Below are 23,807 nucleotides of genomic sequence, written 5' to 3' on the forward strand. Positions count from 1 at the left end.
AAAGCTTTGCTGATCTTTTTTTTTTAATATAACATTTTATTTCAGCATGGTTCTCCATGGTCTTAATTTTTATTTTTATTCTAAATACAAGGAAATTTCTACAGCCTGAATTACAAGTAATTAAATGTTATGCTAAAAATATGAAAGCATTCAACTGATTTTTCCCTAGATATAGTTACAGGCTAGACTGATATGAATTTGCCTTGTAATTGTATTCAGAAAAATAATAAATGCATTATTACATGAATTGCAAATTAGAGTATATTCTTGATTTCCACCATATGTTTTTGGAGCTAAACTTAAAATTTGGCTCTGCAACCCTCTCCTTAAAATAGAAGAAAATTTATTCTAAAACTAAAACCTGAGCCTTTATAGAAAGAAAAGTACTTTGTAGGCCATAAAATGAAGCTTGTTTAAAGTACAAAGTGGTACTTGAATCAAATTAACCTCTTTTATTTTTTTGAAGAAAATGCTTTCCCAGTGGTAAGGAAAGACAGAGACATGCTACTAATATGGCAGGGAGACTCAAAATGTTACTCCAGAACAAATGGCAGCTGTGCTGAGCTACAAACAAGGCAGTGGTTCTTTTGTAATGTACATGATTTAGGAAGGGGTGGTAGCTGGAATACAGAGAATAAAAGTTTTCTGTAGATCATAAAAATAATAAAAAAAAAAAAAAAATAAGGAACAGGAAAGAAGGAAAATCTGAACAGATAGGGACTTTAGGCACAGTTACCAGCTGCAGAGATGTTGTGAGAGAAAGCAAATCTAACAAAGTTATTACAACTGTGGCTTGGGTTTTCTGGGAGCCAAGCCGTTCCTCTAGAAGAAACTCTGCCACACCTTCCACCACCAGAAGAAACTCCCTGGAGCCCTTTTGCTGTGTACATTTGGAATATTGCCTGTTTCCTCAGCTCTGGATCCAGTTATTTCCAGCTGGCACTGCCATGCTTCCATAGCCTTCCTATATGATGAATGACCTGCCAAATCTGATTTCAGGGTGAGTTATAGGGACTAGCATACAGCTCTATGTATGTGTACAGGCAGACCAAATAGCTGTTTTTTTAAAGTTCCAAATAGTTTTGATTGTTTGTTTATTTTGGTTGTTGTTTTGGTTGGTTTTTTTTGTTTTCTTTTTTAATATATACAAATTTAGGTAGATACAAACATACACACATATTTATATAAAAGCAGAATTCCAGAGAAACCAAAGCCATTAGAAGTCTGGAAGGAGCTGCCACGAGGAGACAGATACAGAATCAAGAGCTGAATTGGCAGTACACAGTGCTATATTTTCTTTGCATACTTTAGCTAAATAGACAGGTTTGGAAAGTTTTCTATTCCTATCAGTAAGTCTTCATATGTGCCCTTCTCTATGCCCAATGGTTTCTGTTGGAAGTGCTGTTTCCAGGAAAGTGATGTTCCCAGAACAGTTGCTCATTTTGCTGTAATACTTCTCTTTTCTCATTCTTTGTGCTCTGTTCAGTTATTTCTCTGCTGTAGACCTGCGTCTACATTTCCTGGATGGTTCCTGCCAAAGCCTTCCTGGCAGCAGGCTTTGGATGGGTTTGCATCTGTCCATACCCAGAGGAAGATGATTTTTGTAGAGTCTGTCCCTCTCTGAAAAATGTGCATACTGATTTTGTGTTTGTTTCCCTTTTATACTTTATTCTTTGTGCTCATAGAGATCCCTGAGGAAAGATCAGAGATGTGTCTTTTGAGCTGCTCAGAAAAGAGCCAGTTTAGATTTTCATTCACTTACTGCCTCGAGTCCTTTCATGTAAAAACATGAGAAAAGAGGGAAACATACTGTCTCTTTGATGGAATATATAAATAACCACTGGGAAGCAACAGCAGGAAAGAAACATGAAACTCATAAAGCATCTGCAGTTCTTGATCGCCTTGCCAATTTTGTTTAAGTTCACAGAAAATATTGACCTGTAAAGTGAGAATTCACCCAATTCACATTTCTAATTTTATCTTCCTGTTTGCTTCTCTTCAAATGCTGCTGACGTGCACCAGAGATATAGATGCTGTTGAAGAAATCTCCCAGTCTTTCCAATTTTCTGGCACAATCATAGAATCACAGAAAGGCCTGAGTTGAAAAGGGTCACAATGATCATCTAGTTTCAACCCCCCTGCTATGTGCAAGCTCACCAACCACCAGACCAGGCTTCCCAGAGCTGCATCCAGCCTGGCCTTTATTGCCTTCATGGATGGAGCATCCACAGGCTCTCTGGGCAACCTGTTCCAGTGTGTCACCACCCTCTGGGTGAAAAACTTCCTCCAGATGTCTACCCTAGACCTCCCTTGTCTCAGTTTAAGACCATTCCCCCTTGTCCTATCACTGTCAACCCTCGTAAACAGCCATTCCCACTCCTGTTTATATGCTCCTATCAAGTACTGGAAGGCCAAAATGAGGTCTCCCCAGAGCCTTCTCTTCTCCAAGATAAATAAGCCCTGTTCCCTTTCCTCATAGGAGAGGTGCTCCAGCCCTCTGATCATCTTAGTGGCCTTCCACTGGAACCGTTCTAAGAGCTACATGTCCTTCCTGTGCTGGGTGCCCCAGGTCTGGACACAGTACTACAGATGGGGCTGCACAAGAGCTGAACAGAGGAGGACAATCACCTCCCTCTCCCTGCTGGCCACCCCTTTTTTAATGCAGCCCAGAGCACAGTTGGCCTTCCAGGCTGCAAGTGCACCCTGCTGGCTCATGTCCAGCTTCTCATCCACCAGGACCCCCAAGTACTTTCCTGCAGGGCTGCTCTCAAGGAGATCTTCCTCCAGTTTGTATAAATGCCTGGGATTGCTCTGACGTATGTAAAACTTATAATGTGGGGAAGTGAATCTAAAATGACACTTCTACACACAATACAGTGCTGAAATACAGAGGCATAGAGTCACTCTAGTGTGCTGTAAAATCAGTTTGCATTTTCCAGACTGAATTCCATAATGACAAACTCATTAAAATTTCTTGCTGCCAAATGCTGTTTGCTTTCACCTTTGAAACTGTCTGCATTAATAACGAGTAGCTCCACTTAGAAGTTATTTACATAAAGTATTCTTCATGTCAGCAGCTAGGCAAGGGATAGAGTGCACACACTCAGCAAATTAATTCAGAAAGGGACAGATTTAATGCATTGCTCAATATCATTGGTATAATTGAGGTATATATTCTAACGTGGCACACATTCTGGATGACATCTGCCTTAGCAGGCCTTGGCAGTAAGGAGGATTTACTTCTGCTAAGTTAGTTCTGCTAACTCTATATTGGAAGCCTAAATGGTCATTATTTTCAAAATATTTATAAAAAAAACTGGGTTTATGTGTTTTGTGTTTTGATACTTTCTAGCCCCATAAATGCTTATCTTCATGTGCAGAACAGGTTATATTGTTATTTCTTCTGTGCCAGCTAGGCTGCTGTCTCTACGTATTTCTGCTTGCTCAGAGGAGTATTACATTATCGCTCTCCACACCTCTGCAACCCATTGCTGTCAGCAGCAAGTGCATTTCCCATACTCTAAAGCTTCCAACATCATGACAGTTAGATAGTAGTAATGAGTATCTGTAGGAAATTTACCAATTATTCAAGACTAGCTTCAAGGAACAAACACATGACAAAAACAAAAACCTTGTTAATGAAGTTACCATAAAAATAACTGATGTATGTTCCCCCTTAATCTTTATTATATTGTCAGATTCACAGTTTTAATTCTGGTTATCAGCCAAGGTAATCTAGAATTATCTTGCTCCAGATGCTGTTTGATACATATATGGAAAAGGACAGGCGGCCAAATATGTTCCAAATTAATATCTTCTCCATGAGCCAGAAACAGGTATTTTGTCCACAGTCTATACCTCTGCCAGTCCTCCTTTGCTGCCTACAGAGACATATGCCTTAGTAAAGATCTTTACTTATGGAAGAACTTTGCTGATTACTTTTTGCTGGATATTTTGGCAGGGGAGTTAGGGAGTTGGGGGAGGGCTGAGGGGCGGGGTTGTAATGCCGTCTATGTTAACAAATAGAGATTGTGACAGCCATGACCATATCAAAAGCTTGAAGGTAAAAAAAAATTAAGGACTAGGCCAATATAGAGCTTCTGGTGGTCAGGGTCTACTTTTTTTACTTTTTTTTTTTTTTTTTAATGAAAAGTGACATTTTTCCTGCTAATATTATTTTTACTTGAAATTTCAGTGCTAATTTTCCTCTTATTTACAGAGCACGATATACTGAGAACTGACCTCTGTGTATTAGAATGTATACAGGCTTAGTGGCTGATACTTTAATAATCAGGAGTAACACCAGTAGCAGTTAGTACTCCCTCTGGACCTCACCTGGAGAAGTGTCACCCAGCTCAGAACATAAGCAGGAAAAGTTTAAGCCTGTCTGGTGTTTCCTGCCCAGGCAGAGCCGTGTGGCTTCTTTGTGTCAAACTACTCTTTCAGCCTTGGAGCACTGAAACTGCATCAAGGCAGTAGCAACTGTAAACCAGAATGTACTGAATACATGCATTTAAGCCATCTCCTTGTTTGGTCTGAGCAAATGCCTTATTATATTTGTTATTCAGTAAGTGGTTTCTGCTATATGTAGAATCATCTTTTTTTACTTTGTTGGATTACAGAATGCTCAAGATGTACATAAAGAATGCCCGATTATTTTTCAGTACAACTAACACAAGAAACACAAGAAACACATCATTTATCTCAAGTTATATCTCTTTTTCAGCAGAAAGAAAAATAAATAAATAAATAAATCTGTTCATACTGTAAACTAATTCTTATCCACCCACAGTATCTGAAATAATGGAATTGTGATTCAAAGTCTGCTAAAAAAAGGAAAAAAAAAAAAAAAAAAAAAAAAAAAAAAAAAAAAAAAAGAAAAGAAAAAGAAAAAAAAAAAAAAAAAGATATCCATCTGATCTATTAGAGTATTAGAGGGCAGAGCTGAAATGTTGTATATGGTTCATCAAAAGCTTCTAATGTTCATAGATAAAAACATTAAATAGGTTTGTTTGAACAGGATATAGTTACGCTCTTCCTGTAATCTAGCTAATGCTTTTGTCTCACAGTCTCAGTACAGACTCGGTACAGGTAGCTACGCTAGACACTGCATGTAAATGTAGTAACAAATACTCCATGATGGAAATAAGAAAAGCAAGAAGTAGGAGAAAGAAAAACTTTTATTCCTTACTTTGCAGAGATACAGAGAACGAGGAAAAAAACTAATCTGTAGTAAGGGACTTGTAGCCATCTTTCATTTGCCAGATGTCATTCTTATTTTAGAAGGACAGTATTTCAGCCTATATCTCTGTTTGTGCTAAAGTTGGCATGAACTCTGGTGTTTTAAAATCATACAAATAACACAGCTAAACACTGACTTTTAGCCAGGACATCCACTGACTTCAAGAACCATACTGATCTTATAGTGAAAGTCTTAGGGCTGCGGATTTGCCACAGTTCTTTCTTCAGAGCATGAGACTTTACCTTTTCCCCCGATCAAAATGGGAGTCTTTGAGGCAGGAGCAGGACACAAGGTTCTCATCCAAAATACACTGCACAATATGAAGCAATGAATAGCTTATGTTATAAGCCATTCTTTCACCATTGTCCCTGTGTTGCAGAATGGACATGTTCCTCTTATGATGATCCAAAGCAGAATACTCCTTTTTGTTGTTATTCTCATTTTTTCTCTTCTTTCAGTTAATTTTATGAATAGGATTGTGGAGTTGTACAATGACCACTGCTTGTTTTCTTCCTTATTAAAAAAAGAAACAAAAACAATTTGTCAGTTTACCTGCAGTATGTAAAGAAAGTTTTTTCATTACTGTTTCAGGACACAGCAGGTCAGGAGAGATACAGAACAATTACCACGGCTTACTACCGAGGTGCAATGGGTTTCATTTTAATGTATGACATCACAAATGAAGAATCCTTCAATGCTGTGCAGGATTGGTGAGTAAAACTTGGAATTTATATTAGCTATCAGAGGTAATGTTTGATATCACTTAACTCTTGTGGTAGTGTATATTATCTTGGAAAATTTATTTCCAGTTATAGTGCCTATGCCCAAAGGCAGGATTTTTGATTTTGCGGAGTGACAACGAATACTTTAAAATGCTTTGCATATGATTCATAGCAACCATTGTACTTTCTGTGATGTGTTAATGTGATGTGAGTTAATGTGGACTATTTTCTGTGATGTGAGTTAATGTGGACTATTCCACTAAAATGAGCAACTTGATGAGTGACTTCTAACTTACCAGAAAGCATTACTGTATCTCAGTGAAAGAAATGGGATGCTGTGAGTGGAGCTGTCTTTTAATCGTTTTATGTTGCTTTTAACCTCAATAAGTTAGATGACTCATTCATGTGGCTCAAGTGCAAAAAATTTGGAGAAAACTTTCATCAGAGTTATAGAACTTTTTGATGGATGGTTATATTACCATATATTTTGTGAATGTCAAAATGTTTCCATAACACTGTGTCATTTTAACCAGACTCGGACAAATGAGGATTCAAAAAAAAAAAAAAAAAAAAAAAAGTAAGGTTTTTGGAGAATAGCTGACCCAAAAGGAAAATTAGTCTCAGCTGTGTCATATCCTTCAAGAGGTATTTTCATACCTACAAGCCTTCTAGCAGTACTCTGGGTGATATGTGTAGCATTTGTCTTGTGTGCTGTCTTGCATTCTGTCCCCATGGATAATTGTGTTTGAGGGCAGATTTCATTCAGAGTTTGTGTGATTTGTTCACTATATTTCTTTTTAGTGTTTTTTGTTAAGATTTGTACTACTGTGTATTTATTATTATTATTATTTTATTTTATTTATTTATTTATTTATTTTCACAGCAGGCCAGTTCACAAAAACATTTTACACTTGAAGTAAAAGGCAGTGATTTTGTGATGGCAGATTGTAATGAGTATGGTTGCCCAGCCATAGTTCTGAACAATAAATGTTTTTCTCTCTTTCAAGTTTTTTAACCTGTTGAGGCAGAAAAAGCCACTAAACCCATGAAGCACATTTCATCTCCACATGTGGAGATTTTCTCATACTGTGTATGCTAAGGCTGGACATTCAGTACTTGGAAGATGAGAGCTGGGAGGCTTAGCTTGATTCTGCTCTACAAGAAATAGGATCTTGTGTTGCCTAACTGGTCTCAGCACTAGTGGTGTACTCAGTCATCCAGGGAGAAGAACAGCTCCAGAGTGTGTCCCCCTTCTTGCTGCTGTAAGTCCAGCTCCACACTGAACTATGAAAGATCAGTCCCTATTTTCTAGTGAATCAGTAAGCTGCCATGTTTAGTACAGACCAGATGACTAGGTTTTGGACAAAAGAGTTTATCTGAGTGACTCCACTCTACATGATGCTCACATTGGAGATGGATTTTTATACTGCAGTTTGTTATGACAAGGGGATGTTCTGAGTCTTTTGTAGCAGCTGGCAGTATCGTACTGAAGTCTTGCTGTTCAGAGTTGCAAGTACTGCTCTGTTCAACAGCATGGGACAGAATCTCCTACCTATACAGAAGCAATTGAAAGTTTTATTCAAAGGTGCTGCTCTGAAAGTTTAGGGAAAACAAGATAAAGGATTATACCCCCTCAACCACTGAGCCTGCAAATGTGGCAACCAGCTTGCTGGGCCTGCCAACTGAAGATTTTCCTTCAGGAAAGGAAGGGTCTGCTGCCCTTTGTTCATAGGCTGCTTCCATTCAAGCTCTGGGTTATCTGGGTGATAGTGGCTGTGAGATGCCAGCTGTAATCTGCAAATTTCATTGTACCAATCTGTGGGCAAGCCAGATGGCATACTGTGTATTATCTAGTCTATTCTGATACAAAGATTTCTTTATAGCAACAGTAAATATGACTACTTATTATTAATTTTTCACCACCTGTTTGTTTTCCAACCTCTTAGATATAGTATCATTGCCATTTCTTCTCCCCTGGTGAAGCTAGGCTTCATAACAGTTAAAACAAAAATCTCTGTTAAATTGAAATAAACAATATATTTAAAAGCTATGGATCTTTTAGGTCTGTTAAGTTCAATTTCCCACACTTTTTATCTAGAAGATTTACAAACAGTTGACAGCAACTGTAGAAATTTGGGGATGGGGGATTGCATGATTACATGCCTAGAGCTACCAAGTAGTCGTCTGCATGATGAAAGGGATGACAGAGAGGCAGTCCTGCCTCAATTATCAGGATGAGACACAGATTTGATTTTATTTTCATTTTTACTTTCATGATCCCAGTTGCTGCCTTGCTGTTCTTTCACTTTGTTTTTTCTTCCTCTCTCAGGGTTGATAATTGATTTTCATTAATTAGTCCGTGCCCTAAAACTGTAGCTTGCTTCTGAATGGGAAAGAATTTTTAAAAACCTCACAATTACCAATGGTGCATGGGACCAGATGTACGTGTGTGTGTCTGTGCCCTTGTGAAAAATATAGAGGCAAAAAAGTAGCAGCAGATTTTAAGCCCCTCTGGAACTTAAAATGCTTTTCCCTGTTATAAAACTGTCTCTGATTGCAGTGATGGCATTTCATGTATGTGCACAATGGGCCAAATTCAAGCTCAAAGACCATCAGCTTCAAGGCTTCATCTAGAAACTACATTACAATCAGTAGAATAAATCTACAGGTACCTTTTACATCTGGATAAAGAAGGCCAGTTTAAAATGTGTGCAGAGATCATTCTCTAAAAGCATTTCATATGAAGCTGTTGAAATGTACTGAAAAGCATTTTTTTCAGTCTGACATCTGGCTGACATCTTACATTTATAACAGCAGATGGATTGTTTTGTTTCCAAGTATGCCATGCCTAGATCAGCATGACTTTGCTCAACTGTGAAAGAGACTATACCTAATCTGACCACTAACATTTTACATACAAAAGTTAGTGTCTGTATTTTTGTCTAAGTCTGTTAGCGCCAAAATACACAACACAGCAGCACCACAGGCAAGCATTTGTCCATGGCTCTGTGGGACTGAGAAATCATTATGTCTTAAAGCTTGGCTAAAGGACTTGAAAGTCTAATAAATTTCAAACATTTGATACTTCAGGATACATTCATATTCTACATTCACTAGGTAAAACTGAAAAACTTAAAGACTACAAGTAGTAGTAACAACAAAAACTGTAACATAAGTATTTTTTACATAAATCCAAAAACATTTGGCTTGAGAAATCTTGAGTTGCCCTCTTTAGGTAGTTTTTCTGCATGTGAACCCAGCGATTTATTGCTTATAACCCTTTTCCTTTTCTCTGTAGAGAGCTAATTCAGGTTTAATCTGTGTAAGGACTCAAGTGTTTCTCTAATTTATTTTAGGGAGTATTGCTAATCTTCTAGCTAGTTTTCCTGAAGAAGAAACAGTCACCTACTTTCACCTCTGCTGTGCATTCTGCTAGTATTCTTCTCTAAACTGCAATATTTTTAATTTTAAACTTTGAATTCTTTAGACAGAACTAAAATGAAATGGGAACAGTAAAGTTACAGAGGCAAAAATACTTTTCTGTTCTAGACTAAAGAAGGAATTTGGATTTGAATTTTGTTACTAAAAAGATTTTTGTTACCCTCTTTTTTGTGAAATATTTTGAGTGGTTCATGTATCAAGACTAAAGAAAGGCTTTGTTGTTGCATAAAGTTTTCCATCATGGAGAAAATGTCAGAATGTAATAATTTACAGTATTGAAATTCCAAAATAACATTATAGGTCCAGGCAAAATGGGGATAGAGAATATGTCTTTCTCAGACATGAAGAATGGTTATTAGAAGTGTTGGTGTGACTCAGAGTAAGTTAGTTTCTTCCACTTCTGTCCCTGGTAGTAGGCTGGATGCACAACTTGTATACACAAACCTTTTCATGAACCTTTTCCCAGGACAGCCCAAACAAGCCAGTACAGCTGGCAAGGAAACACTGCTAGGTCAATCTCTGAATTTGTTTACTTCAAAGGAAAGCTCATGGTAGTAGACACAGCACTGAACAATATTATCCTTTGTAGATACAGACTTTCAGAAGTTCCCAAGGACCAACAGCTTCTGTTTATTTAGTGAGAGCGGATGTGTGTTGAAAATCTGTCTCCTGGCAGAAACACCAAAGCAAACATGCTTTGACTGAGCAAATCTCCCGTGGAGCTCTGCCCAGATTTTGGATCTGCCTTTAGCAGGGGGCCTTTTAGCAGCTTGCCCTGCAAAAGCAAGGTGTGTACTTGACAGTGCTTTTATGCATGTCAGGGATGCCGCCGATTCACAGATTTGGGGAATATATATTTCTTCTTCCTACAAACAGGAACCTCTTGGAGGGCATCGTTTTTCTAGCTGGCTGATGTCTAGAGCCTACATTAGAAACAGAGAACAATCAAAACATGCTCTTCAGGTAAATCCCTTAGATAGCACCCACATATTTCAAGTAATTAGTCTGATTTTCTTTCACATTCTCTTCTTTTTCCTGTTAAATCTTAATATGACAAGAGTGAATGTTAAGAGTGGATCTATGCCACTTCAAGTCATGTGTCTTATAGCAGTTTGGTTATAGTGCCACAGTAGATGCTTTAGTTACTCTTCTATGCTGCCAGTTGCAGAATTTACAGCTCTCAGCCTTTATCATCATTAATTTCTGTGGGGTCTTTCATGCTCTCTTTTCTCTTAGTGACTCAGTCAACACAGATTTATGGTTCTGGTTCCTTTTGGTAGAAAAGAGAGTGTGAAGGCTTTGTATGGCTTTTTAAAATGCCGTCAACTCAGTATATTGAGTTCCATAGAAATGCCAAGGAAACAAATCTGTCTGAGATAAGCTGCTTTTTATATACAACCTTTCTGTTCTTTTACTGACAGTATTGAGGTTGAGGAGTTATGTATACCCAGAACATTTCTAAGGTGATGTCTCTGGCTATGTTAGAAACTGCATATAAAAGCCTGGGCCTTTATGTCCTAGTTTGAAACTCAGCTGAATGACTTAACGCTCTGCACAGTTCAAGGGCTAGATAAGGGTGTTTTTGCATAGTACACCCACTTTGGTTCAGTACTCTGGCAATGAAAAGGTTGTCCCATCTCAAAGTGTTTGTCTGGCATTGTATGTCATTGTCTGGTGACTACTGAAAGCATTGCCATGGAGAGGGTCCTTGTGTGTGAACTCAAAATTTGAGAATACTGCACTGCTGGAGTCTCACATCCAGGGATGCATCTTCAGGTAGTCCACATGGCTAAAGGAGACTAAAAGAGCTTTGTATGGATAATTTTTAGTGTCTCTTTTGGAAAGGTGTACAATTACTTCTCTTCAGTACTTGAGAGAGTCTTCTATGAAAGATGATTCTCTTTCCTCTCTTTCTCTTGTGGTTTTGTTTTGTTTTGTTTTGTTTTCTGTCTGGTGTGAATTAAACAGCTTACTGTCTTCAGTATGCCCAAGCTCAGAACCTTAAGGAAAGTATCAGCTGGCAGACTGTATATTGTGCTTACTTTATGAAGGAGACAGAGGCTTAACATACAGCATGAAATTTCTGATTTAAGAATTCTGTCCTGCTGTGTTATTACATATTTCCATAGGAACTTGTTGTAGAACTTAGTGCTAACCCGTTTGCTTGGAATAACATAAAAATGTAGTGAATTTCAAGTAAAAGCTAACAGAATAAAATATCGTGTGATTCATCTGTGTCCATAACACGTGGACATGGCTATCAAGAGTGGGGTCTGGGCAAAGACGATATAATAGAAATTGGTTAAGAATAGAATTAGGTAAGAGCAGAGTAGATCCTGAGCTGTGCAATGTTATGAATTAAGCAGTTACCAGAAATTGTGATGTGTTTTTTCCTGAAGGATACTTGGCTTGGAATTAATTTGTCCTGGTGCCATCTGAGGTATCTTAAGAGCAGAGCTTTGAGGAGCAACTATGGTACTCCATGTGGTATCAGTGTAATATTCAGAATTATGGCTTAAAAATATGAACATTCACTGCACTGCATCATTAGGCAACTGAATGTACTGGATATGCCGCTAATAGTTGTTGTCCTGGACAGCTCTGTGGAATAAAAAACCCAGTTCATTCACACAGTGCTTTTACTTTCCTTTCAGCATCCTGAATGAACTACAAACTATCAGGTATAGCTGCGATGCACTAGGATTAGTATTATTTTTTCTGTGTTTTATGATCACACATCTCTCTTATAATAAGAGACATGAAGGCATTTTTTAAATTGTCTTTAAGAGAAAAAAGATTGGAAAATACATTAACATGTTAATGGACAAACATAAAAAGCCTCAAAGCAAATTAAGCCCATTAAGTTAATGTCAGTACTGCTATGTGCACTTCTGAAGGGCATGTGTTCTTTTTGATGTCACCTCTCAACTTGCAGCCTAATAATCTTGCTCAGGGCATACTTGATCTACAGGCAGGCTATTTTTCTTCTACCTCTCGGTACTGAACTTAGTTCTACGAGTTAAGAAAAATCCATTATTTGCTGTGTACTGGGGAGAAAACCTTGAAAGACTTTCAGGAAGAGTTAATGTCCATCCTCATCTGCCAAGAAGTATGACCTGACAGCCCTGCGTGGTCCTGCTGTGCAGAGCACTGACACAAGCTGCATGTGCCATGTCCCATGTGTGTCCCTGGAGTTCTGTCCTATGGGGCTTCATCCAGCATGAGCTGCAGCATGTCCACCAGTGATCTGTGTGCAGCACTGAGAGTCTGCTGTGCAGCTAGCAGCCTCTTCCACACAGCAGCCAGCTGGGGAAATGTTCTGATGGAACTCTCTGGTAGTGCATATATTAACTTGGGATTTGATGAAGAGATATTAGTAGATTCTCTACTTGTTTGAGGTCATTTTCAGCCAAGAGGATGCCAGAAGTTGTGCACTGGTGCCTAGTCACTCCTATTTTAAATCATATGAAAAGAACAGGATGGAATTTAAATATGCATATTTCAGAATAATCAATTTAGTGTATTTTTTTACTTGTCTTCTTTGTGAACAATGAATGAGCATTAAAAGGGGTCATATTCTTTACAGACTTAAGTGTAGGAAACAAAAATACATGAAATTTTGACTTTTACTTTTGACGATCATTGTTGGCAATGGACTCTGTTGCACTCAGGACAACACTAAAATTCTTTGTTCCTAATAAACTAAATATCTTACTTTCCCTTTTAACTTTTTATTTCTGAAGGAAGAATTAAGACGAGTGGAAAATTAGATGTGCTTCTTAAACAGCTTTATCTTCCTACTAACAGTGGTATCTGAACATATTTATTTATAATAAATGTAATTCTTGGTAATGTGCTTTAAAATGTTTAAAAAATATTCTGTACTCCAAGTCAGTTTGCTCAACAGTTTTCCATGCATTGTTCAGCACTGAATTCTTGGTGTCATACATTGCATGTGCAGAACTTAGTTCTGTGTAAAGATGTCTTTTTTTCTTCAAAAGTTTGTCATTAAACATAATTTGGATCACATATGCTAAGCTAGTGACAGCTTAAACCACCTACATTCTTTCCAGTTTGACAGATCCACTCCAAAGTCTGCTGCAGTTTTTCTTCCAGTACATCTGATAAAAGATGTACTGTACTGTACACTATATTACAACATAAAGGATTTGAGTAACAGCGCGTACAGTGGCTGCTTCTTCCTAAAGTGAGAAGAAATCTGTGATGAAAATATTATCAATTGATTGTTTTCCATTTTTAATTTCAGTTTTCTACAGTTTTCAGCAGATCATCCTTAAAATTTACAATGGACCAACAAACAGTGTGCAATATAAAAAAATCTTTATTTTTTAAGTAGAAAAAAGGAATGCATTATCCTGTCTTGTCCTTGGTGTTTCCAAATGCAAGATTTTAGGTCTGCCTGAAAAATAGCTCTTGGTGATGAAAAAGAACATCTTTCTGATAGCATATCTGATAGTAGGCTTAAGCAGCATGGTAGTCTGGACAACACTGCTTTGATGAAGATAATTTTCTTATCATTTACTTTTCACTAAATCCTGAATTTAAATATGCATATTATGTATGGAAATTTATGTAAAATATGTATCCAACTATTTTTGTTTTGAAAATAGTAGACCTTTGATTTAAAAGTTCAAACCTCATCGGAAAGTGTTTTCAATAGATGTACTGCCAAAAGAAGAAAAAAAGAAACAAAGAAAAAGACAAGGAAAGAAAAAAAAAAAAAAAAAAAAAAAAAAAGTAGTTGTTTCCTGCATTCTAGCAATTAATCAGAAAAGACAGCTATTAAGTTTTCAAGACATTTTTCATTCTTTTCTATTTTTGTGTTCAACCAAAGAGAAAAAATACCTACGGGTTTGATGTTATCCATATTTGCTTCTTGGTCCTATTGGCCTCTTCTTTCACTCATTTTGCCATGAGACAAAGCACTTCTGCAGAAGTTCCTGCACCCACATGAACCTACTTCAGTATGTATGTGCCATCTTCTTGTTAGAAATTAATCTGCTACCAAGAATCAGAGTGTTTGTTCACCTCTGCTGAGCTGTATTTTTGAGGAAAGCGGGGTGTCTAATCAGAAAATGAAGCAAATATTGTCTAAACAGAATTTACTCAAAATGCTCCATCTCCTTCTTCTCCCTCAAATCTGAGATGGGGAAGCATAGCTGTGAATGTGTGGTAACAGTCATTCATCCCAATCCTGCTGATTTGCTGATGAGTTCTTCATTGTAACTAATGTCAGTGGTATACTTCAGGAACTCAGCAGCAGAATGAAGCCACCTTTAACTTTCATTGGATCTAACAGGCTATGTGAGGACCTTAAATGTTTGCTTGTTATTTTATTATTTTTTTTTTTTTTTTCATTCCTGTCTTACAAGGCACTTGATTAGGCTCACCACTGGCCATCACTGGACTCAGCTTACTTCAGGGCAGCAGGACAGAGGGCAGGATTGTGGACTTCAGCCTGTTTATGGGCACCAGCCCAGTGGCTCTGCAGCTTGCACCCCTACAAATAAGGGCTGCAGTTTGAGGGATGAATTCTTGATAGAGCTGGGTGGCTGTAAGGATGTCCTCACTGCTCCTTCACTGGGCCATTTTCCTTCACTTAGGAAAACATGGGAGTCCTGATGAATTTGAAACACCAGAATGTTTTATTTTTAGTTGACAAAACATGACAGATTGTGCCTGGTTGATATCCACACCTGGTGAGAAGACAGGTCTGCCTTAACATTCTTCAGTTTTCATGCTCAAAGGCACATAGCATGTGGCAGAATTACCCTGCAGTTTTTGGGTTCCTGCCCATTGTTCTTTATGATTGCACAGCAAGAAGCAGAACATACCTGCTTTGTAGCTGGCTATTTCCCAGCTGGTAAGTGAACTGAGCATCAATAATTAATAACAATAGTGCAGATGTGAGAGTCTGGAAATAAACCTGCTTTGTTGGACCAGAAATGTCACAGTGGACTTTCATTGTGTGATTGATGAGACAATATGGGTTCTCGGCTATTCAGACATTACACAGAGAAACTGTCTTCCATTCTGTTCCAGATCCATCTTCTCTTCAGATATAGCACTAGGGGTTACACTGGAGTAGGTGAAAGCAAATCAAATCAGATTAACGTCTAAATGCTGCTGTAACTAATATTCATTATTAGTGGGAATGGGAATGGGAATTAGGCTGGGAATGTGACCACTGAGGATAAGGAAAAGGCGGAGGTTCTGAATGCCTTCTTTACGTCTGTCTTTAAAGGTCAGACCAGTTATCCTCAGGGTACTCCTCTCTCTGAACTGGTAGTCTTGACTGGGGAGCACACTAGCCCCCCTGTGATTCTGGAAGAAACGGTCAGAGACTTACTACTCCAACTGGACTGCCACAAGTCCATGGGGCCGAATGAGATCCACCCGAGGGTGCTGAGGGAACTGGCAGAGGTGGTAGCCGAGCCACTTTCCATCACCTACCAACTCTCCTTGTTGACTGGTGAGGTCCCAGAAAACTGGAGGCTTGCCGACATGACTCCCATTTACAAGAAAGGTTGTAAGGAGGATCTGGGGAACTACAGGACTGTTAGCCTGACCTCGGTTCCAGGGAAGGTTATGGAACAGATAGTCTTGAGGGAGATTACTCGGCATGTGCGGGATGGCCGGGGGATCAGGCCTAGCCAGCATGGGTTCATGAAGGGCAGGTCCTGTTTGACCAACCTGATCTCCTTCTATGATCTAGTGACCCATCTGCTGGATGAGGGAAAGGCTGTTGATGTGGTCTACCTAGACTTCAGCAAAGTCTTTGACACTGTCTCCCATGGTATTCTCCTGCAGAAGCTGGCAGCCCGAGGCTTGGATGGGTACACTCTCGGTTGGGTAAGGAGCTGGCTGGAGGGCCGGGCTCAGAGAGTGGTGGTAAATGGAGTTAAATCCAGCTGGTGACTGGTCACGAGTGGTGTTCTCCAGGGGTCGGTGCTGGGGCCTGTCCTCTTCAATATCTTTATTGATGACCTCAATGAGGGCATTGAGTGCACCCTCAGTAAGTTCGCAGATGACACTAAATTGGCTGGGAGTGTGGATCTGCCTGGGGGTAGCAAGGCCCTACAGAGGGATCTAAACAGGCTGGAGAGCTGGGCTGAAGCCAATGGGATGAGGTTCAACAAGACCAAATGCCGAGTCCTGCACTTCGGCCACAACAACCCCAGGCAGTGCTATAGGCTTGGGGCGGAGTGGCTGGAGGACTGTGTGGAGGAAATGGACCTGGGGGTACTGACTGATGCACGGCTGAACATGAGCCGACAGTGTGCCCGGGTGGCCAAGAAGGCCAACGGCATCCTGGCTTGTATCAAGAATGGTGTGGTGAGCAGGACTAAGGAAGTCATCCTGCCCCTGTACTCAGCATTGGTGAGGCCTCACCTCGAGTACTGTGTCCAGTTTTGGGCACCTCAGCATAAGAAAGATATGGAAGTACTGGAGCAGGTCCAGAGAAGGGCAACGAGGCTCGTGAAGGGCTCGGAGAATCAGCCCTACGAGGAGAGGCTAAGGAAGCTGGGGCTGTTTAGTCTGAGGAAGAGGAGGCTGAGGGGAGACCTTATTGCCGTCTTCCAGTACCTGAAAGGTTCTTACAGTGAGAGTGAGGAAGGTCTCTTCTCACTAGTGACAAGTGACAGGACGAGTCGAAATGGCCTCAAGTTGCGCCAGGGCAAGTTCAGGTTGGATATTAGGAAGAACTTCTTTACAGAAAGGGTAGTTAGGTAATGGAATAGGCTTCTCAGGGAGGTGGTTGAATCGCCATCCCTGGATGTGTTTAAGAGCCATTTGGATGTGGTGCTCAGGGATATGATTTAGCAGAGGTTTTTTCAGAGATGGGGTACTGGTTAGGCTGCGGTTGGACTTGATGATCTTCAAGGTCTTTTCCAACCTGGGTAATTCTATGATTCTATTTAAACTCTGCTGTAATACTGTTAATGAGAAATATCATTTGGTCAGTTTTATTTTTTTCCTGAGCTAGATTATAGGACACTTCAATTTTTTTATTTTATTTATTTATTTATTTATTTTAAGTGGAAAATGCCAGAGTTGAACTGTCAGAATTTTTTAGGAAAATAAACTTTGATTTGATAATACAACCATATGCTGAAGGGAACATATGAAATGCTGATTCCAGTGATCAGACTAGTCTTTAATTTACAAAGAGTCACAAGCAGCAGCAAATTAAGCAAAAACTAGCATGTTATCATCAACACACAATATTTCATATTGCTTGTAATAAATGTCATAAGGTCTTATGGCAATGATAGCTTTCATTGGCTGAAGAGTAACTAATACATTCTTTTTATCTTCGTCTAGCCCAGCAGGTTGACAAAGTTACACACTGTTGCTCAGCACTTCCAAATGAAAGCTTTGCTGTCAGCCAACAATATATGAGTTGTATCACTGACTCAGTAATATCCTTAAACTGTTCCCATACTCAGCTCAAGTTGCAGAACATTTTCTTTCTTTTCTCTGTAATCTAATAGTCTAAGTCAGTTATTTGTAGCAAGGAATACTGGGGCTCTGAATCAAACTCAAACCTTGTGATACCCTGAAGAAGCCTTTCCTGTTAGGGATTTCAGATTGGCTGCTGTGGGTTGGGATAATGGAAATGGCACCAAATGCTGGTTTCATCTGCATAGGCTAAAGGCTGTTTGTTTAACAAGTCAACAGAAACAATTATGTATTTGCCCATAGCACAGCTTTGTGGGTGTTGTGAGGGAAGTTTATCAGAGTACCATCTCCCTTATTTGCTCCTTCACTTCTGCTACCCCCTGGGTTGCTTCCTTTCTCCTGATAGCACATCTGATTTTGATTCCTCCTTTCAATTCTGTCTAATTTCAACACAGCTTGTTTAGAGTGTCAGACATTCACAGTTTGATAAGGATGATAGCTGTGTTTGACATGGGCTGTATATGGGCAAGTATAACAAGTTTCACTGGAATTCAACCCCCGAATCAAGAAGGACAAGTGCCATCAGTGTTGTTATGTCAAGACTCAAACTGCAGTTAAAATCCAGTAGCAGGCTTGTTTTTGTTTGTTTGTTTGTTTGTTTGTTTGTTTTCCAGTTATAACTTCATGTTATTTAAGTCTGGTCTGCAAAAGAAACAACCTTTAGAGTATCCATCATCAGAATATTGCAAGACTCTGGCCATTAAATGAAGACATTCATAATGAATGATTAATAATAAATGGTTTCAATTAAAAAAAAAAAAAAAGAATGAAAGAAAAAAAGTAAATAAATAAAAAAGAAGTTAAAAAAAAAAAAAAGTGTAGTTTAATCAGTCCTATTTCTTGTTTGAGCCAGTGCCAAATCTACACAAAGAATATAAAGAACATGAACAATGAAATATAACTTTTGGAAATTTCAGCTTCAAGGAAGACACAAATGGTAACTTAAAACAGGCCATAAAGCCATATGGTGATAGATTCCAGCTGGCAGCCAGAGCAAATTACAGGATACTTGAAGAACTGTACATTTCAGCTTCTATGGAAGCTTAGAAAACAGATATATTCTGGATAGGCTAGATGTCTGTTACAAATCTAGCAGACCTGTAAAAGTTTCACAACGTTGCTCTGTCTGATGATTGCAAAATAAATCCAAATCTAGAGTCTCAAAAACAAGTTTCTGTTTGAAAATCTGTTTTTATCATTTGCGTGTTTCTAGGTTTATGAGTGAAAAGTTATTATGAAATAAGGAAAAGGAAGCTAAAACATCTACCCATTGCTCACTCTTCTTTCTCACCATCTTTCTCAGCATAACCAAGACAGAAAAGCCTGTCTTGTACTGGAGAAAGGTTTTGTATGTTTAGGCTTTGTGTTTTAGTAAGCTTTACAGGAAAATATACTTCTACAACATGTAATTTCTCCAGGCATCGTATCGTACCCATGTAGTGAAAACAGTGACCTAGGAGGTCACAAGCTGCTTAGGAAACTCCCCAGGGGAACCAGCAGAGAGATCGTATCTTTCTTTAATCTTCCTCTGTGCTGGCTGATGAAGAAGGGAGGACCACCTGAGTGGCTGAATATGTTGTGGTTGCCTTTGCTGTATAACACAGTGATAAACGAAGATTCGAGCTCACTGGGATGCTCCAGCAGGACTTGAATAACACTGTTTCCAGTTCTTTGCTAATTTTCTCCTGCTGAACTAAAATAACACTGCACAGTGCTTAGTTTATGCAGTGCAGACCTTGAACGCCAGTTATTTCTGCAAAATAATTGCAGTTCTAACCATGGGTAGGGTGGCAAAGCCCAGCAAGCATTGCCTAAGCACTTTAGGGGTGTTCCTGGTAAGTACTGGGCAGAAGGGGTCAGTGGCAGCTTGGTCATCATGTGAAAGCTATTTTATCTGTACATTGCTGCCTCAGCAGGAGATTGTGAGGTATGGTTCCCATGGAGTTGTGGAGAGGCAATAAGAAGATCTGTGTGTAACTCCTGCAGACATGAAGGAAAATGCTCAGAGATCTCAGGGCTGCTCTAGCTACTTGGAACAGCAGGGACCTTTCTCCATCCTTCCCTCCTTTTTGCTACCTTTGGAACTAAGACTTAGTTCACATGTGAAATCAAGGGAAGAGCAGTAACTGCCTGTTGTTCACAGCAGGGAAGCCTTTCATAGTCTCCTCTCCCCCCTACTTGCAGCAACCATCCTCTGCCATGAGTTCACATAAGAGCAGGATGTTACAAGGGGAAGAATAAATCAGTGTATTTTATCTTGAATTATCTCCTGTCACATACACTATAAATCTCTTCTTAAAGTGCTTTGTTCACAGCAAGCAAAAAGGAATTATATCAATTAAAAGACAACTGATATAGAATGTCTGCCTTGGAAAGCCATTTTTCTTCTGTTTTCAGGCCTGGTCTCTTTTGACAAAGAAAAAAATCTGCATGATGTCACCAGTTTCTCCATATCTAAATTTTAAACTGTGCCTTTCAGATTTACCCTAAATAGTACAACCGGTATCTACCATGTCAGGTGGAATTTTTTTTTTGCTCTTGTATCTGGAAGGCAAAACTCTTTAAGAAACCCATATTAACTGAACTGAAATTTGCACTTTGATAGATATTAGCAGAGGCAAAATGAACAAAAGGAAGGGGGAAAAAGGAAAAAAAAGAAAAAAGTAACAAATAAATTTGATTCCAGATCTAGACTGAAGAAATAATGGAACTCTCCAGCAGTTTCTATTGCTAGTCAGTGAGAGGAGACTGCATACTACAGCTCCTTTATTAAAAACAATGAGCTAATACAATTGAGCATTATGGCCTCTGGGAGAAAAGGAGAGAACAAAATATAAACCAGCCTGAAAGGATGGGGATACAAACCTTCCTTTGATGCAATATTTAATATCAGACCTTTCACTGGCTGCTGGGTGAGAACCAGTAAACATTTCATTACGACCTAGTGACAAGTTACCCGTAAACAACTTGCACCTGCAATTATAAAAACAAAACGAAGCATAAATTAAAATTGCATGTGTGTAAGCTGTGGGAAAGTTGAGATAAATAATAAATGCCTCTTCCGTATTGTAGTTTTAGAGACTCAAATTGAAATTTTCCATCTCTTAGATTCTTTCCTTATTTACTACAGTCTTTGTAATGTACTTTTTTTTTCTGAGTATTTATACCACAGTTGCTCAATGCAAAATTCATAACAACTGAGTTTATATTTCCAAGCAGATTTCAAGACCGTTCCTTCATAGATTAAAAAAAATCAATATTGGTAGCTGGTTCTAAATACAAGTGTTTTTTCATTTCTTATAGTCATCGCAGTTTTGTTGTCAATATGAGTATTTATGTCAGTAGGTTACGTAAAATGCATAAGCAACCAACAGTGATTAGCAAATGTTGCCACCAGCTGAAAACTCATATGACAGCTATTAAGAAAGATTCATATGCTGGAAAAATCATGGGTATTTAAAATGACTTTTCAGTTTCCATGGAGACTCATCGCTGCATAAGTTACTGCAGTCAAAGCTTAGACATAGAAATAAAAACACAAATACTACAGCTACAGAGGAAGACTGGATTTAACTGGGGCTTTCAAGTGCTTTCTGTACTGCCAATCACAATGAAGCAATCTTCTAGATACACATTTCTCAAAAAACAAAACCTGATCTTTTCCTCACATTTAAACAGAGGTTTTCAAATCTGAATAGCTTTTTAGATGTCTTCTTTTTTGCCATCCCATAGGAGAGAACTTTCAGGACCGATATTTTCAAGAAATTGGGGGCACGTTGCAGGCACTATTGTAGGTACATCAAAACCACAAACCTTGAGCTAAACCTTAATTTATTTTCCTTCCATTTCTACACTTTACTATTTCTCTCTTTCTCAATAGAATCACACCAGGAAAACCCAGTCAAAATTGATTGTGCTAACAAGAGATGTCCTGACAGCAGAATGTGAAATGTCCCATGTTGTAGGCATTAACGAGGAGACAGAAGGAAACTGTAAGGGGGTTACAATTCTGAAGCTCTCTTAAACTTACTGAAAGCACTGTCCCACACAGCAAGCAGGAAGGGCATATGCATGTAGCAAATTATGTGAGATTCCACCTCCTTTTTGGACAGATGGCAACATCCGAAATGGACAGAAAGGAGGCTTTTAAATGAGGGAACTAGTAAAAACAGCATGACCTCCAAGTTAAATTCAACCTGAATTACTCTTTCTCTGAAGAGAAGCAAAGGTGTTTCACAAGAGTGATGGCTATGTTGGAAAGTAGATATGTTTCTAGGAGGGAAAGACTGGAAGGTGATCAGATGTCCTTCAGTGATTTCCCTAGGCCAGCCTCTACAGTGGGTGCAGGGCAGCAGTTCTTGCTGAAAGGCAAAGTCCTCACAGAAGGATTTGCAGAGTATGGGGGCTATCAGAGAGACCCAAAGAGGGAGGGAGTGAGTGGAGGGAGTGAGTGAGCATCTGCAGCCTGAGCACCAGTTCTCATAGTGCAAGTGGAACAGCTCAGGGGGGCTCGCACACCAAAACAACCTGGAAACTGCTGCTGGAAGGTTGTCTTTATCTGGTATTATTGCTATTGATCTTTATTGAACTCATACATCCCCTCATACTGATTTATCTCTCTAGTCTCTAGTGAAGCTCTTTAAAATCATTTCTCACTACTCTGTGGCTTAGCTATCTTCCGTACCCTCTGGCCTATTGACATCTTCATTTTCACTGGTGTTCTTCTTGAGCATATTGAAACTGTTCTTCCAAAAAATTCATTTACGTGGTACAAGGCTTCAAGGAGAGTGATGAAACTGGAAGGGAACAAAGGCTTTTACTGGGGAGAGAAAGGCTGCTGTAGTTTCAGTATGCTACAGAAAGCTAAAGGGGTTTGAAAAATATATTTGAACAATTCTTACAGTGGTTCTATTTTCACAAAGGAGAATTCACTCCTGAACAAATATTGATCAAAAGTCTATGAAGCAATTATCTTCCATTTCAGTCTGATTTTATAAACTCATCTGCCGAAGTTGACTTTTCTGACAGCAGAAGTTATCTTGAGAACTGTAGAGCAAAAGACAAAACAAGGGTATCTATATTGATCTGGTATATTCACAGTGCAAAGCTGAAGCTGATAATGATAGCCCTTTCTCCACAAAATCATTTCCTCAGCATTAAAGGAAGAATGCATTTTCTAAGCACAGCCAGCTTAATAGAGATGTGGGTGGTACTACCCAGGAAAGAGCACTGGGATGGAAATGTACAGGTATCCCTGCTTGTGTGGCCATCACCCCACATAAGAACACAGGCATACATTCTCCCTGATTGTGGTTGGTAACCCATGCTCTTTCCCAAAGGAAGAAGTCCAAGTAATATAGTTCATCCTGTGAGTTATAGAAAAGTGATGAGAATAAAGTCTTGTGTTAAATTATTGGGTAGTTTAAGACAATTCATATTTCCATGAGGTGTATGAAGGGAAGGAGCTAGATACTTTCTCCCATTCTTCTGTATCTTGTTTTCATATGCAGAGAAAGCATTTAAGTTTGCTTTTATGCCTTCCAGTTTATAGCAGCCTCACCTGCATCCATCTTATTCCACAGATGTGGGCAGACCTTGCTGCCTGTACCCATACCAAGACAATCAGGCTTGGGAACAACTAGAAGAGCATTTTGAAGTATAAAGCTGTACTATATGTACACGTTGAATTTAAATATTACTGTAGAATCCTAAATATTGCTCTGCTGCTAGTTACAGCTTTATTAAATGCAAATGATTTTTGCCTAGTTTTCTACATTTTCCTGCCTGGGTACAGTACCGTAGCTTTCCATTGCCCTAATAATTTTATTATCCCTGAGTAATTTCCTGCTTTCGTATTCTAATAAATCTGAATTTGCTGTTGTTTGCCTTGCTGTTTTCATAGTGGAGTATTGCCAGCA

At 38.9% G+C, this 23,807-nt stretch overlaps 1 protein-coding gene across 1 annotated transcript in view; it reads left to right on the forward strand.

Annotated features, from left to right (window-relative positions):
- Window positions 1-23,807, forward strand: part of RAB3C (RAB3C, member RAS oncogene family) — a 125,641-nt gene that overhangs the window by 46,679 nt on the left and 55,155 nt on the right. Inside the window, exon 3 of the mRNA XM_072358942.1 lies at window positions 5,834-5,952. Within this exon, the coding sequence (XP_072215043.1) occupies window positions 5,834-5,952 (119 nt within the window). The remainder of the gene's footprint in view (window positions 1-5,833; window positions 5,953-23,807) is intronic.

The sequence above is a fragment of the Excalfactoria chinensis genome, chromosome Z (assembly GCF_039878825.1).
Source record: "Excalfactoria chinensis isolate bCotChi1 chromosome Z, bCotChi1.hap2, whole genome shotgun sequence".
Lineage (NCBI taxonomy): Eukaryota > Metazoa > Chordata > Aves > Galliformes > Phasianidae > Excalfactoria > Excalfactoria chinensis.